Below are 18154 nucleotides of genomic sequence, written 5' to 3' on the forward strand. Positions count from 1 at the left end.
GATAGTTTCACCATTGAAATGCGTTTGATAACACTAGGTGCTCTAGTGCCAAAGTTGTAGCCCTTAAAAAATATCAACTATTCATTTGTATGGCATCCAGAGCTTCCACATTTTAGGGAATATGTTTTTTGATTTAAAATATCATCAATGTCATAAGCAATGGTTACATTAAAACCCTCCTATTGTATTCGTTTCCCCCCCTTAATTTGGTGTTCGCGGTCAAATTTGACCGGTCCTGTTTTAACTGCTATTACATTAACACAAAAACCATGAATCATCATCAAATTTCATTCATTTCATCAACATTGTATGTTGAGTTGGCACCTCAGCTCAAAACATACAAAAACACAGAAGAATAGAAAGTTACCCCATTGAAATGATATGAGAGCAGTGCTACAAATTACAATTCCCATTAGATACGCGCCCAACAATCGTTACGAAGTACACAGAGCTGACATATTTGTGGTTCTTCCAGCGTGTGTGCGTGGACTCGTTCGACTTGTCTTGCGTTGATGGCCGTATAGGCTCCATTCCCTTTCCGAAATCCGTCAATCGGGCGCGATCCGAAACCAAACCCTGTGTTTAAAAAAATATAAAATACACATTTGCACTTTTGCCTCCTTAGCAACGGCAGTATCGTTTGGGTGGCGATCTGAGTTCGGGTACCGTATCTCTGACGTGACAAAGGGTCGCCGTGACAACGTGGTGATGAGATGTGGATAACTTTCCAGATAAAGACCATCCTGATACTCGAGTTGTGGTTTTCAATAAGTGAAAAAGAAAATTCAAAGTAATTACTACCATTTTAATATCTCAAGCATTTGTCCCCAAAAGCTTTCAAATGTAGTAGCAAAACCAGTGATCCAGATCAGGATCATTTTAATTAGGCCTATAACTAAATGATATAATAATAATACATTTTATTTTTAGAGCGCTTTTCTGAAACCCAAAGACGCTTTATATGCAAGCCTACCTCCAAAGCATTATACTTCGGAAGTTAAACAAATTAGATAAGGCAGTGGATGGCAAAGTACCAGATTTCACACATGAATATGCTTAAAATAGGTTATGGTGTTCCTATTACTGACAATGAAATCATGTAGTATTTCAACTGTAATTTCCTAAAAAGTCAAATGCATTTTGGTCGAGGTTTTCATCTTATTTCTAATAGAAACATATTAAATATGACTCAAATGGAGCATATAAACAAGAGAACAAACGTGCAAAAACAAAACTGGTGTTCAAATAACAGATTTTATTTTTATGCATTATCCCGGAGAATTCTTCGGCTGCTAGGAATGAGCCCACTCCTTGCCACTGAAAACAGAATGGAATAATGTTAGTTACAGTTACTGGTTTCGTCTTTCCGAAAAGCATAAACCATGTGTGAAACAAACATCTTATAACTCAATTTATATAAGTAAATGTTTAATTTACCATTTAGAAAAAGTGAACATAGAAATGAAAACAAATGTTCTGACAAACAATAAAAACAAACAAAAACACATACATTAACAACAATGAAGTTAAACAATAATTTGTTCCTACACTACTTCAGCTGCTTCAGAATAACAGCAGTGAAAAATATAAGAAGACTGGTGGTAGATTTGGATGTTTTGCATTTGTTAAATATCATGTGTTTGTTCTCCAACATGGGACTACATCAGATGACATGAAGCCAAGTAACTGGAAGATATATACCATACTGGACAGGGCTCCCACTCCACCAACATTTCTGCTTTTCCCTATCAAGAGAAGAAAACAAATCTCTAATTTCGGAAAGACCAAACGCATATTAGCTATTTAGCAAACAATTGTGTTGGAAGTTTGTAAATCATAAAGCACACCCTATGCATTACTTTTATTCCCGTCTAACCTTTCTCATTCTTTCTTTTATTACACTCCTGATGGGGAAAGTTTCTAGGCGAGTGTGGTAGGAGCAATCTGTGAACATCAAAGCAGGTTCCACATACAGTATTAGTCATATTAGAAATAAAATAAATACAACTATGAACACTTAAGTAGCAACCAGACTTGCACGATGAAAAGTGACCACACTGTTATCACTGGTCAAAAGTTACTGTAAACATCATTGAAATGGAACCAAGCTGCTCTCAGTCCTAACATGGGATGCTTGTTTGAATGGCCATACCACTGCTGAGCCTGAGATGACCAAAGAAAATACTGCACTGCTGCTTCCTTTACTGCCTAGCATTTTCATCACCACCTTATCAACTATGACTGTATGTATGTTAGTCTAATTAGACAATTAAAGCCCTTTGGATGTTTGGTAAATGTATCACTTATAGTTATTAGTCACAATATAGCATTGTTAACTCACTGAAGAAGCATCAATCACTGCGTTTACATGCACTTTGCTAAAGTACATGTCGATAGATTTGTTAGAATACCAATCAATTCGACTCATGCAAATGTTTATAATCAGTCAAAATACTTAAAACTGTTAATATACCTGACTTTTTCTTTTTGCGTCTAGGACCAAGTACTGTGTCCCTCACGGACCCTGTCCTGACAGCTGTGGGTTGAAGAAGAAATATTACTATATACATACAGTACACCAAGTTAAGCTTAAACTCAAGTTTCAAAATACATCCCACAAATGCAGCATCACATGATGCAATAGGTGTTAGGTACAGATATTTTTTTGTTATTGCGATTTAATTGAGGTTGATCTATGAAGTCTAGGTGTTTTGTTGTCTTGCCTATATAATTGACTCCATACTTTATGTGTAAGGAATAGTTTGATAAATAACATGTAAATATTAACATGTTGTGCTGTAACGTTAAATGAATTTAACTTTGATTCAAAAACCTAAGTTTAAGTTTATGTATGTTCATTATGGGACAGTGTCGTATCTAAATGCAGTTCTTGAGTATAAAGTATAAGAACCTGGACCAATTTCTGGCTCAATAAAAATTAGTGGGAGCATAACACAGGTTGAATAGAGCACATAGAACACATGTCTAAAAAAAAAATCTAAATTCCACCACCAGATGACAGAGATCTGAAAAGTGACATCAGTGTCACTGCAGTCTTATTTGATTGTTAAATTAAATTATTAAATGTACAGTGTTTTCTGACATTTCTGACATTCCTGAGCACATTCCATTAACTCTGAAGCTTCCAAAGATGTTACCATAGGCATATTATGTATGGTTGGAAAGCTGAGAAGGAATGGAATCCATTTCAGATGACTTAGTCATGGTCAAACCATCTCAGAAAGAGCACAGAGAGAGAAAGGAGTATTTGCATTTTCCGATTGCCCCCAAAAGGGCCCGCATGCCATTATTGGCCCCAAAAGTGCCCCCACCAAACATCTCTACACCTAGGCATGCCATATGTTTTTTAACATCTACATTTCCCAAGGAACAATTATATCAAGTCCATTCCCCAAGGTCCATAAGACCTTCCCAGAAGGAGTTATCATCAAATAAAGGTCAAGTGTTGTCGCCAGAGCACCACACCTGCAGCAAGGGACTGATCATTAGTGCTCACCTGACTCACCTGTGTTGATAACGCAATTGCACTCTATTCAAAGACCATGTCCATGTCCCACACTGTCCTCAAGAGACAATACAATATGTATTATATCTATTATATGTAATATGCCATGTATTACTAGTGTAGAACAAGTGCCATTCATTCATTTTTCACACCAGGTGTCTGACATTTCAAACTGGACCAGGTGAGAGGTGGATCTTTGTCTGTTAAGTCAATGTCAATCTTTATTTGTCTAAAATTAATCAGACTAAGAATGTAGCTGACTTTTTATTTTTATCAACATCCAATGCCACTTGAATAATAAAAAAAACAATGTCCGGCTAGAAATTATTTCAGATCAACAGCAGGAAAAGTACAATCTGAACAATAGAAAACATGTTGCCTGGTAGATTTGGAACCATTTGGAACACGTGAAACAGAGTGTCAATAATCACCAGGAATATTTTTAATTCCACAACACCTAAATCTCAACAACTTCCCGTTCCTCTTCTCCTCCCAGTCATCCTACACTATCCTTTCCAAGCCTACTGCTGGCTGTTTAGAAATGGTAGCCTTTGAAGCAGTTTCTCTCTTCTGTGAAGCAGAGACGCACGTCGCATTTCTCACACAGGGTGGTGGTTGCATTTGTTTTGCAGACTGTGCAGCGGCCACGCTTGGTAGATTTCACGGGCCAGTGTCCAAAGTGGTCCTTACGGACATCATCAGGAACTCCAACACGGACTCTCTTTCTCGTGGGAGGTGCTGAAGGAGATGGAGTGTTCATGTCAAGTGATGGGCGCCCCCTTCTTGCCTGGATGAGGATGAGGCAAGTTGCCACCTCTGCCTGGAATCTTCTTAGATTCAGTGCTCTCTCACCGATCAGCTTGCAGTCGTTCTTGTAGATCAGCCACGCGTTGACCAGGGCTACCATGATGGTGTGCCAGAAGAGGTAGATGTACCATCTCCGTGATCTCATATGGTATTTGTACCGGAGAAGGCATCTATCCATGAGATCCACCCCCCCATGAAGGTGTTGTACTCTTTCACGACATTGGGCCGGATGACGTCAAGGAATGCCTTCTGGGGTTTGCTCCAGCGCCTAGCTTTGTCGTGTGGTTCCACTGCTGTTTGAGAGGAGATCAAGGTGACAGGTCTGTTGTCATGCCACTTTACTATGGCCATGGACCCCTCTTTCTCCACCCGGCAATCGAAAGATCCTCTGCCTCTCTTGGCAAGACTCTTGTCATCCTCAAGCTGACATCCAGCCAGGCGATTGCTGCGGACTGTTCCTGTAATACATAAAGAATAAGACAAGATGAGTCAAAACTAGAAACAAAGGAGAATGAGACCATAGGTATGTTGTTATTACCTGTGTGTGTGTGTGTGTGTGTGTTTGTGTGTGTGTGCGTGTATGTATGTGTGTGTGTGTGTGTGTGTGTTACCTGTGTAGAAGATCTGCCGCTGACGAAGCTCTCGCACCAGTGCGGCTGAAGAGAAGAGGTTGTCGGCGAACACTTTGTAGTTCTGGCCTGATGGAAGAGTTTCACACAACTTGACGACCACATCTCCTCCCATTCCAAGTGTGGTTCTTTTCCCAGTGCCACCTTCATAGACCTGGAAATCACATAGGTTTCCGTCGGATGAGCAACGGGCCCAGATCTTGAATCCCCAGGGGTGGGGTTTGCCCTTCACATATTGCCTGATGGGGCAGCGCGTTCCTCTGAACGAGACCATCTGTTCATCGATGGAGTTGTGCTCCATCGGGGTGATCTGGAGACATTGTTTGCGGAACATGTCAAGCCATGGACGGATCTTCCAGCACTTATCCCCTTTTTGCCTGTTGGATGGAGCCTCGTTGTCGGTGAAGTGGAGAGATGTGAGGAGGGTCTGGAAACGGTCGCGTGACATGTTGTCAGCGACCATGCCAATCCTTGTGTCGTTTTCCCAGTAGACACGGTTCCCTGGAAGCTGGCAAAGTCCCATGCGCAGGTACATGCCGATTAGGATTTCCAGCTCCTTTACTGTGGTCTGCACGTTCTTGTGGGTGGCAGAGGTTTGAACGCTGTAGAGGTTGGTTTGCTCCATCATTGCCACAAGCATCTCATCTGTAATGAACCTCCTGAAGTACTGCAGGGGAGTGGGGAGCTCATCTGGAGGTTGGACCCTCTCTCCTTTGAAGGTGTGGTCTGGTGTTTCAAAAGCTTTTTTTCGCCATAAGAATCTTTCTTGGCCAGTAGAACGGTGGGATGCTGCAGTCGGAGGTTCTTCATTAGGAGGTTCTTCTCCCTCTGGTTGAGGTGGTTCCTCTTCCCCTATGTCGCTTTCCGACTCATATGGCTCCTCCTGATAATCAGGATCTAAGACAGGATCATCAAATTCATCCTCATCTTCATCCTCACCACCTAATCCCTCCACCTCACTTTCGTTTCCATCCAGGATTATTTCCAGGATCTTCTGGATGTCCTTGTCTCCATCCCACCTATTTTTCCTGTTCATCTAGAGAAGAAAATATGGAAAATAATCATGACTTTCAGCTGATGTTATCATGTAACGTTGGTAGCACTTTACCCTACAGCACGGTAATTATCATTTCCAGCTGTGAGGTAAAGTGCCACATGACGTTAGTCCTAAACCTGCCATGTTGTAGGTAGCTAGCTAGATAGTAGTATAAGTAACTAGTTATTACTAGTTATAGCTAGCTATATATATATAATATAATAACAATATATTACTGAGTATAATTGAATTAAGTAAACTGATCAGATAATGACAAGTTTTCTAATTGTGACATATAGGTCACAACACTTATTTTTTTTACCAGTTTAGTCTAAATGCCTGCAGTGACGTCTATGTCACACACATATTTACTTGCTCTTTTACCACAGAATAAAAAATAAAAAGTCTAAACAATGATTTATATTCGACAAACAACATGTTATCCAATATTTCAACCATAGGATTTGATGGATCTTACCTTTTATCCTCAGGATGGGCAGAGGGGCAAATTAGCTGGCAGACTGAAGTTAGCTTGTGGAGAAAACAGTCAGGAAAGGTGGCTGCTAATTGAACATGAGGTCATCCCAATGGTCACATGACCTTTCAGAAATGTGACTTGGGTGTCGCTTCAGGACTATATGAGTTGAAATTAAGGGTATACTTGAAGTGACACCCCTGCTACACCCTAAAATTGTGTGTGACATGCGCGTCACCTCAGGTTCTTATGGGTTAAATATGCTGCATGACGTTATTGCATGAGTTGCTTCGAAGTTTACCCCTATGGTCAGGGATTGCTTTAGGTAGACCACAATATTAATGATATCAACCTCTCGTACAATATATGGACATGAGCCAAATCATTTTGATGTAATCGACCTACTGCCCAACGCTACAATGTAAGACCCTTTCTGTGTGTAAACCAAATCACATAGGAGTTTTATTTTGTGATTTATCAAATGTAAAGTAAGCCTGCTGTTGCTTTGCATTTTTGTGTGAAAAAGGTATAACCATATAGTAACCACATGTCTGTTCAGGAATGAAAGACTGTATTTTTCTAAACGTTTAATATTTATTTATATCCGAGTACCTAAGGATATACACATACCCAAGTATCCCATTTTCCTTTCATATTTATGAAGTTGTAGGTGAAATTTTTATTTAGATTAAGCTATTGTTGTTATGATTATTTACCTATTGGAACAATCATTATTCCCAAAAATGCAAGAAGTGCAATTAGGTGTTTTGAGATATTGTCGAAGTTACCTACAATAATCTTTTAGGAAAATATCGGAAAACACTCTTGACTTTTATAAATATAAAAACTGCAAATCTCAGAGAACAAATGTCACTGTGTGTGCTATGTGCTCTGCATGTGTGACCATTAAAGAGGGTTTCATCCCTCCGATTCTATCTATCTATTTTATTACCTGGCCCCTCCGTGGTGGTAGCCTGTCTCACATCATCCCGCTGGGGCTGCTCCTCCTGCCCCACCTCTATGATGGTGCACTGCTTCACGGGGGGGGTCTTCAGCACCTCCACCTGCACGGTGCTTGTCTCTGGCACCTGGCTCTCTGTGGTCCCTGCCTCCTGCCAGTTGTTTTCTGGTTCAGATGGGTCACAGGATGTGAGGTTCAGCGTGACTGTCTCTTCCTCAGGATCTTCCGCAACCCCCTGGCCAGTGGAGTCCTGTGTCCAACCTGTGCAAGTTAAACAAATGTTGGTCTTGACTTGCTTAAGACAAAGAGGTTAACTCATATATCTAGAAAAAAGAAATACAGCGTGCTTAAGGTATGTTTCCAGAAAGGGTCAAAAATATACTCGTCATGTCATAGGACTTTGTGCAGTCAAAGTTAATAGCAGAGAAATAGTGGTATTTATCCAGTCAACCATTTATAGTTTTGTTTTTGCGATATTATTCTTCCGATTTGTGTCTACATTCCATGTGATGTGACATGTCAATTTGTCGGTAGACAACATATAGACGTGTGGATGTATGTTCCCTTACATTATTTACATCCACACATTTTGTTCAGAATTTATGAGACTAACGCAAACGTGTTTTGCAAAAGTGCAATCAAATAAGTAGCAAGTCGCTTTGGATAAAAACATAAATGTAATGTAAAGGGACCTCTGGATGCACTGGATAACTGCTTTTGTTTACAACCCGAGAAACATGACCTTAATACAGAACTGCCAAACTGAATATGTGGTCAACTGGGATCGTCTTCATGTATTGTGCTCTTACCATTAACCTCAAAATATTGTTCCCTTTTGGGCGTTGATAAAGGAAACCGTTTAGGAACGGTTTGCTAAAAGTAAATTGCTTAAGGGATGGCTCAAGCCTAAACATACATTTCAGTCATCAAACCTAACTACCTTGACATTAACAACTTTACAACTTTCAATTTGTATACAATGAATGCGCAAGTGGTAGCACAATACCCCAAAATGTGTTTTCAAATTCACGGAAACTTGCCTAATTATTTCCTGATAAATAACAGTTACATTTCCACAAGTCCCCTCTGCAGAGTAAGCCATGTCTCATTAGGCTACATACTCAGTGTTTAAAAATGTATTTATTGTATGTAGTTTGCTAAAATAATAAACAGTCAAACGTTGTCCATATCCCTAAATATTTTGCAATTACTTTCAACTTTTGTAATACTTTGCAGCTAAAAATAGTGACAGTTAACAGGTTGAAAGGATGTGTGTTAGATTTCTCACAAAAATATAGTTTGCCAAACCCAAATAAATGGCTCGAATGACTGCTTTCTGGCTGTATCAAAGGATAAATACTGGATCAAGTTGTTGTCCCACGAGATTTGGATGGATTGAAAACAGTCGCTGTAAGTTGTTGTTAACTTAACTGACTTTATTAAATGAGTTGATCCAAACTCATTCCATATAACTGTGTTGGTTATAAGGAAATGTTAAGCTCTCCATTGATACAAACATTTTGTGTACACAATACTGTGAACTGTGAAGATATAGTGCAAGCATCTCACCTTCACAAAGGTACTCATAAAAAGTGCCTATCTTGTCAAGATAATCCTGGGCATAGGCGGCCAGCGTGCAGCGAGGGGTTAGGATTTCACATTTGACGTCCTTCTTCCTGGTCTCCTTGCCAAGAAGCAGCACTGGTTTAAAGCCAATGGCATGGAGTTTCTCAAGCTGTAATGACAAAATAATATATTTACTGTTTAAAGAAATGGAAAGGAAACATCAACAACAACTATATAACTACAACTATAACGTTACTGATGACAGCATCTAGTTGTATGCCATTCATAAACCTAGATGCTGAGTTAAGCTTTAGCAGAATCATGTATTTACCAGGAAGGGTTACACAGTAGAAGCAGAAAATATTTTATAGACAAACACAAAATACAAATAAATCAGTATCCTGAGTCCCAGTTCAAACCCTGATAATCTTAAAGTTAAAGTACAATAAGATACAAATGTGTGACCACTCAACAATTAACAGTTAACACTTACAATGACTATTGCATAATTAAAAATGTAACAAAATCCAAGCATAGCTTGAAACTGTTGAAATTGAAATTGCGTGCTACGATGTAAAACGTTCCCGTATGTTGTGGCTGCAGTCGTAAGAGTAATATAGAGAAGTAACATACAATTATGTAGTCTTATTAAAGGTGGGGTAGGTAAGTTTGAAAAACCGGCTCGAGATACACTTTTTGTTATATTTCATGGAATGCTCTTAACTTCCCGTTAGCAATGAATATCTTAAGTGCTTTGACAAAAAATCCATAAAAAAATGTCATCTGTGGAAGCCGTAATACTGTAAAAAGCACGACCAATCATCTGAGCCTGCCCGGCTAAAGTAACTGGATGGCCTACCTACCTGTCAGCCTTCCATCTGTGCACAAACTTATCTCGTCTCCTCATTGGTCATGAGCGCGTTCGTGTGTGTTGGTGGAGGGGCTCTATAAGGAAGTGGCAGATTTTCTCCGGTTGTGTATTTTCAAATTCTAGCGATCTCGAGCCGGTTTCTCAAACTTACATACCCTAACTTTAAGGTCTAAAAGTGTGTACATAAGCAAGAATGGAACACAACATGGAAGTGAAGGAAGTGCTCTGTTTATTTAAATGTGTAGTTAAATTAAAATAGTGTCCCTTGGCTGTGAAAGTTAAGATAAGAGTAGTTTTAAAATTGAAAGAAAAGAGAATATTAAATAATATCTTTGCAATAATATCTATATTTGAAGTTGATATCAAAGTGTATATTGGTTAATAAGATACAAACATCATTAAGAAATAAATGTATATAAAAACAACATTCAACTTGATCCTGGCCCAATATATTGGCAAACAGTCAGGGTCCGTCTGTGTCAGTTCTTTGGTGTCAGCTTGGTGTGTCCGGGCCTTAACATACAGTAAAAAGTGTACATACCAAGACGATGGCTTCATCCTTGATGGAAGCAATGTTGTGGTTCTTCTTCCGCCCTGAAACCCAACCCCCTCGCTTCTCATCAAACCTCATGAGCTTCTTCTCAAGGCGCGGCTTTTTTGGCTGCTCCTTAAGGCAATGTCCACAGATCTTCTGTGCACAAAATAAAATGTTCTGACAGAAGGGACATGTCTTTTTTGTAGACCCACCTGGCATGATTAACACGGGATTACAAACAAACAGACATACAGACTGACAAACACAGGAAAGTAGAGAAGTACACAGCATAGATAGAAGGGTGAATAAAGAAATAGATGATAGATATAAGAGAGCTAGATAGGGAGATAGGGAGATAGGTTGAGTTTGGCTCTTAAAAGTGCCGTTGGTTTTATGATGGTGTAGATCAGTGTATGGGTTTGTGGTGTGGGTACAGGAGCTGCAGGAGAGAACAGAAAAAGTGAATTATGTAGTGAAACTAGCTTTCTAAATGCACATTGTGACGGTTTAACTACTTTAGACAGACTTAGTTCATTTACGTGTTTCCTGTTTCATACGCGTAACAAGCACATGGACGTAGACTATGACCCTCCTCCCCAAACATATATTGAAATGTCGGCCAGCGTTAGTAGCCTACTGTCATGTGTAAAACAAAAGCGATTAAGATAACGTATAACTCACACTTTAACACCGACGTATGTAGCCGTAATTAAGACAAATATTTTTCACACACCACTTATGAGCTGATATAAATGTAGCTAAACTAGTTTAAGCTTATGTTGAACGTGAGCTAGCTAGCTAGCCGCCCGCAATAATAATTTCACATTAATGTTGCTTTGCCGATTATGGCGAAAGCATTTCTCGGACTTAGAACAGTTCAGTATGTATGATGAACCATGCGAGTAAAGGCTTAAAAAAAAGCCCCAATTATTCAATCTAAGCAAAACATGTATCAGACTTTAGTGACCCAACTTACTTTGTCAGAGGATGGATCGCAATGCCGGTGGCTGCGTCTTTGGCCAATAGGTGGTGCTCTGAATGATGTAATTTCCTATACCGATTATACAATAAAATATTAATACATTTCCTATATTTTGACACGATAGCTCTTTAATAACCTAAGTAGCCTACGGACAAAAACAAAAAAGTATATATTGCCTTATAAAATGCAGAAAAGTTTAAACATCTAACATGATAATAATAAATAAAAAATAATGATATCTTAAACCAAAATAAATAAAATGGAAAATTAACCGACAACAACAATTTAACATAAATAAAACAAGGATTAAAACAAGGATAAGTTTGACTCAATGTTGTGTAAAGTATGGTTAAAAAAAATATTTTTTTATTTTTTGAAAATAATACAGCTTCCAGCTTCCCGAGACACGAAGAGGAGACACGAACAATTCTTCCACTTGAAATGCGTTTAAACTGTGTCAGAGAGATGTTTAATCGGTTCATTTTAATTGGGGATTATGGGTAGTGTAGTGTCTTCGGCCATCCTAAACTCGATGATGCTCGAAATGTCCCTTATAGGCCTACGTCTGTTTCCGGTTATTTTTATTTTGAAATTCAGTTCCTGAAGGATGGCAAAAAAGCCCGAGATTATAGAATTAAACAAATGAATAAAAACAACGATAATTGTGTGTTATTGTTGACTAAATAACAGTGTGTTATTTTGAAAAGAATAACAAATTAGAAGGAAAAATGAGCCCCATTTATTTTCCTCACAGACAGCAACAAAAGTCCGAAATGATACGATTTTAAATAAAAGCAATAATCGTGGCTTGATATTGAGTAAGAACATGTTTTTATGAACCACACAGCTTCCGGTCTTCCTATAACAAGTAATGCCGTGAGACTACCAACAGAAATACATTGCTTTTAAAATTGTGCTGTGCAATACGAAAAAAAAGGGGAAAGACTACCAATAGAAATACATTGCTTTTAAAATCGTGCTGTGCAACACAAAAAAAAGGGGGAAATCGTGTTGGTGAACACGAATCAATAGATTAAAAATCGTGTTGGTGAACACGAAATGCCGTGAGACTGGGTTGGACCACCAGACTCTGAGACAGTTTCATCCGACAGGCCATAAGACTGTTAAACACCTGAACTAAGAAAATCCATAACATTCATCTGTGTGCAACTTACAAATTACGTATCACTTGTATACTCTTATGGCACTATTTTATTGTATTTAGTTGCTCTATTTTATCTGTTTTATTGTGTTGCTCTGTTGGAGGAGCCTGTGACCTAAGATTTGTATCGACATAACTACCCTGTAGCTATGTACTCATGACAATAAAAGCCTTGAATCTTGAATAGACCTTAAAGGCTTTTATTTCCGATTAATACAATGACAACTAATATAACTGTGTAACATAAGTATTTTTTTCTTCACACTCTTTTAAATTCCATGGACAATGACAAGTATGCTACTGTAATATTGAGCTACAACTTGATGAACTAACATTACTAAATGTTGGATGAATGTTACATTTACATATTTTTAACTATCACGCTATTATGTTTTGCTTGCTATGCTGTTGATTAGTCCCCAATCTTTTTAAGGTGGGGAATGTGAAATAATTTCCTTTGCAAGCCGACAGCTAGTCAGGCATACATATTGATGAACTTAATCTTGCTAGAAGAGGTTAATCAAAGTCTATGTTATGTATGGGTCAATATCTAAAGCATTACAGAGCAGGTGAGGACACATGGCTGACACACTTCTGTATTGTAAGTTAAGAAGATAATTAATGTATTACTTCCAGCTCCGTCTAGTTTTGTCTTTCAGTAGAAAGACAACACTTTATTTATGATATATGATATATCGCTTTGAGCACCAGGAAAAGCGCTTTATAAATGTAATGTATTATTATTATTATCTTTAATGAATATAAAGTAAAATATCTGCTTTGTTTTGTAGGGCCAAAACAGTTTATCATGAGACTTTCAACAAAGACATCATCCTTCTTCCGTGACCATCCAGCACTGCCGTCATAAAGCATCGGACAAAGCAACAGTTGCATGAACAAGGACATATATTGAATGGATTTGAATTCCAGAAATCCTGGGACCACAGGACTGTCACTGATCAAATTAGGGATGCCTTTGGAGAAAAACTCTCAGCTGATGTGAGGTAAGCCCTTTAATGTAATCATCCAGTCCCAGTCCAAACTGTGGTATAGTGATTCTATTCAAATGAAAAAAGGACCTAACCTATTAACACTAGAACCGCCAACGGGTACATTTTACCTGCAGCTGTTTTTTTATTGCATGTAACTTTTTTTCAATAAAATATTAACGTCTCCCAGTCCGTGACTTTTCCTGAAAGTGTGTTATGTAACACCCTGTGTTGTTAAAAATTGTCAATATGAAGTCAGATTAAAAAAATCGCCCAAAAAACGGCTATTTATACCTATTTCCGCCAGCGGGTAATATTTACCTCATAGAAATGCAGCGCTCCTTGCGCTATTGATTTCACGCGTAAACATAAACATGACGTGTTGCTATAGCAACGCCTTTTGTCTACTGCTGTAGATAGAGAGAGAGATTGAGAGATATATAGATTGAGAGAGAGATAGATAGATATATTGATAGAGAGATAGAGAGATAGATAGATATATAGATTCATAGATAGATAGATAGATAGATAGATAGATAGATAGATAGATAGATAGATAGATAGATAGATAGATAGAGAGAGCCGGTTATATTTCCAAAATGGACAAAAGAAAGAGACTCATGAACGTACAGGAGGCACTAGCGTTGCTAAACCGTCTGAGCGAAGCAGAGTCTGATGGTGGGGAAGTATCAGGACTGAGTGATGTGTCCTGGGTTTGTTCTGCCTCTGATGGGTCATCTGACAGCGATCCTGAGCCTCCGCGGAACGTGACGCCGTCCCATCCTGATCCCCCGCTTGTAGATGGGCCTACTGTACAAGCCCATGCAGAAGGTATGATGATTCTTGTTTTTTATTTCCTACTTTTCTACAAATCGTAGGCTATAAGATATCAAGGCATATAGATAATGCCTTTTCTTTTTACAAATTATCTTTGCATTGCCTTTCGAGGATGTAATATTATCAAATAAACTTTTATGAAATATACTTTAGTCTAAAGTAGTGTTTTCCTCTCTCCTATTTAGTGTGTGCCACTGAGCCGTCACCAGCCCAAGAGATCGGGAAAGATGGCACAGTGTGGACGGTCATGGAGCCTTGCGGAGGCGCAGGGAGACGGCAGGTACAGAACATCCTCACGGAGTCTGCTGGCCCCAAACCACACGCACGTCACAACATTACTGACAAACTCACAGCATTTATGCCAGCTGGAAAATATGCCAGCAGGCCAGCAACACAACGGCTAGGAGAGAACGTGGTGCTGAGGCTGGTGGAGCCCTTTGTCGGTAAGGGAAGAAATATAACCACAGACAATTTCTTTACCTCCCTCCCTCTCGCCAAAGCGCTTCTCGCCAAAAATACCAGCCTAGTGGGAACCATCAAGCGCAACAAGCGGGAGCTCCCACCCTCTGCGCAAGGGAGATCTGAGCTGTTCAGCACCAAGGTGCTGAAGAGCGACAAAATGGTGCTCTCAGTCTACCAGTGCAAGCCGAGGAGAAACGTGAAAATACTCAGCACGCAACACCAGCATGTGGCCATCTCCACAGAAAGAAAGAAAAAGCCAGAGACTGTGGAATACTACAACCACTCAAAAGTAGGGGTTGACGTGCTCGATCAAATGGCTCGCCAATATTCGGTGAAAGGTAGGCTATTATTGTTATTGTTATTATTATTATTATTATTATTATTATTATTATTATTATTATTATTATTATTATTTTAGGCCTATAGAAAACACTGCATTGGTCAATCGTTTTTACTAAATCCTATGTTTCTCTCAGGTGGCACGCGTAGATGGCCCGTTGCTGTCTTTTATAATTTGCTGGATCTCGCTGCCATCAATGCCTGGGTGCTGTACAGGAGCTGCATGAGCCAGGAGAACATACCGAGAAGGCACTTCATGCTCCAGCTGGCACACGAGCTGCGCGCTGAGTGGATGGCATCAAAAGCGCCACCACTTGCGGACCTGCCCTTCAGCGGTGCTGCTGCAGAACAAAGACCGCAGGAGAATGACCTGCATGGTGAAGGTGTACTCATACTGCATGCAGAATAAAACGTTCTGCAAATGTGTCAAGTGTGGGGATGCTGTGTGTGGCAAATGCACAGCCAAGGTGCTCAGTGTTTGCAACAATTGTGTTTGAGTGTTTGTGAAGCGTTGTGATCAATGTGTTCGTTCTTATTGTTCTTCTTCTCTGATGTTTTTTGTTATTTGTATACGTTCTGTGTTATCTGCTGTTCAATTATATAACAAATACATTATTATATTAATTTATATTATTGTCATGTTGTTGTTTTTTTATGAGTAGAAGGCTATCAGACGATATGAAGCATTTTTACCTTTACGAAACACAAGCATAACATCAAGCGTTTATTAGCGAGAGTGGGTAATATTTCTACCATAGAATATGCAGCGATCCTCGTACTGTTGATTTCGCGCGTAAACATAAACATGACGTGTTGCAATAGCAACGCCTTTTGTCTACTGATGTTCCTATAGATAGATAGATAGATAGATAGATGGATAGATATATATATATATAGATAGATATATATATATATAGATAGAGAGATATACAGATAGATAGTTATAGATAGATAGAGAGAGAGAGATAGAGATATATACCTAAACAAAACACAAGTCTAACACCAAGCATTTAAATCAGCACTGTAGCGATATTTTATACTTCATGCTATCTGTACAAACTATATAATATGAAAAGCTGAAAGTCCACAGATTATATTGGTATACATTTCATTCCTATGCAATCAAAGCTCACTGTTCTGTATGGTACATTGTACCTTGGAAATCAATAGCGGGTAAACTTTACCCGTTGGCGGTTTTAGGTATACAGCGACCTCTGGCGGTTCTAGTGTTAATAAAGCAAACTTGTTTTTAAGCTACTAGCATGGAGGACAAGGATGTTTTTTACTCGGATGAGGAAAAGTTGGACGTTATAAAAATGTGTGCTGTGTGTATTTTCAAAGGAAAAACACCCCCTGTTGTAATGCCTCCGTAAAGTTGCTCACAGCTCGTCTTCTTCACCCCTTTACAAGCGTCAACGCAAAAAGTAGCATCTTCTGGTTGGGTATTCTAAAGACCCAATGATAAATGGAATTAAAGGTATACTTTATCCCTACATTTATAATTTTGTTATCAATTACATACCCCTTTTGATGAATTAAATTAACCTGTTTAGCCCTGAACCTGTTTTTCAGGTCTCAGGCTCGAAAATGACATTCCCAGAACAAATGACCATATCTTCCCTTCTAAAAGGGTTACATTAATAATATTTGTTCTCAAAGCAATGATAAACCTGTGAGTTGAATGTAGAAGAGTCAGAATCAATATAGATGTTTTTATTTTAAAGTAAATTCAGATTGAACATAGTGAAAAACTGTAAATTATAGTGTCCTTCCAAAAAAAAAACATTACTTATCGTGAAAACCACCTTGAATGATGGGATAGTAGACTAAAAGCTTTAGAAATCCAAACTATTAGTATTTCTACTGTGATTTCTGTGCTAAGTGCAGCTAAAAATAATGTTAGCTGTTTTAATCTTAAAAACGATGTGGTCTGATATCAATTCATATCAATTTAGTTTAAATAAAGAAACTAATAAAATCTGTTCCTAGACTACCCAAAACAGCTATAAGCTTTAAAGATGCCAACAAAGTAAAATTGCAAATTAAGTAAAACAACAGAACCAATATAATAGTCACAAAACAAAGAATGAATTAAATAAAACTACGCAATTAACGCATGTGTTTTTTCTGTCATTGGCCGCCCCGTAGTTTCAGAGCGCAAAGCATTGTTGTTGTTAGTTTGATGGCGGGGGATTCTATGAGCAGAGATATTCAAATTATGGATTCAAGAAAAGGTATTTTAAACGGCAAGTTCAGCTTCAAATACCTACCAGATGGTTATGTCTACCAGACCAAAGTCATTTGTAATTACTGTCGATGTGAATTGAGTTACCATAGGAGTACATCGAGTTTAAAATACCATCTACTAGCCAAACACACAGCCGTCTACGAGCAGCAAGCTGTCTACAGCGATCTTTAAATGGGTGGCAACAGCTTGAAGGCCAATTAACAGTGTGGAGGACGTGGGGCTGCGTGATATAATTTGGGTCGCATCCAACGACTGCACATGAATTGCCTTCCAGAGCCACAACTGTGTCGAAAATAGTCAACTTGTATGAAGTCAAAAAAGCGAAAGTCGAGGAGGATTTAAGAAAGACTCACCGGAGACTATTGGACTTCGCTCAGTAATAACAGTTACCTCGGGGTCACAGCGCATTATTTTGACCCACAGTTGGAACTTCAGTCTCATGCTTTGACAGTTATGAAACTGCGCCGAGCACTTTATGCAGGTAGCCAGACAGTGGGACATTGTACCAAAAGTCAGCACACTCAGCACGGATAGTGCGTGCAACATGATTGCAGTGTCCAGGCAGCTCCCGTTCGAGCATATGCCTTGCGCTGCACATAGCCTCCAACGATCCATCACAGTGTCTCTCCAGGACAGTCCGTTTAACGCCGCATTGGCAAAATGCAGAAAGGTAGTGGGTCATTTTAAGCATAGCCCGCCAAACGCAGCAGAGCTCGAACAAAAGCAAAT

The 18154-nt window shown here is 39.0% G+C and overlaps 2 protein-coding genes across 2 annotated transcripts; both read right to left on the bottom strand.

The window, feature by feature from the left end:
- Window positions 1–1254: 1254 nt before the first annotated feature.
- On the bottom strand, window positions 1255–10502 carry LOC307032943 (uncharacterized protein; the record flags this gene model as incomplete). Its single annotated transcript, XM_079671217.1, has 7 exons — window positions 1255–1317; window positions 1702–1745; window positions 1877–1944; window positions 2474–2536; window positions 7426–7695; window positions 9004–9169; window positions 10413–10502. The coding sequence occupies 7 exons, from the start codon at window positions 10500–10502 to the stop codon at window positions 1293–1295; spliced, it is 726 nt and encodes a 241-aa protein (XP_079527343.1). The 3' UTR covers window positions 1255–1292.
- LOC307034524 (piggyBac transposable element-derived protein 3-like) lies at window positions 4475–6732 on the bottom strand (the record flags this gene model as incomplete). Its single annotated transcript, XM_079673350.1, has 2 exons — window positions 4945–6732; window positions 4475–4791 (listed from the first exon to the last, which is right to left on the bottom strand). Exons 1-2 carry the CDS (start codon window positions 5996–5998, stop codon window positions 4475–4477), a joined length of 1371 nt encoding a protein of 456 aa, XP_079529476.1. The 5' UTR covers window positions 5999–6732.
- Window positions 10503–18154: the final 7652 nt, after the last annotated feature.

Source organism: Notothenia rossii (genome assembly GCF_949606895.1).
Source record: "Notothenia rossii genome assembly, chromosome: 3".
Taxonomy (NCBI): Eukaryota; Metazoa; Chordata; class Actinopteri; order Perciformes; family Nototheniidae; genus Notothenia; species Notothenia rossii.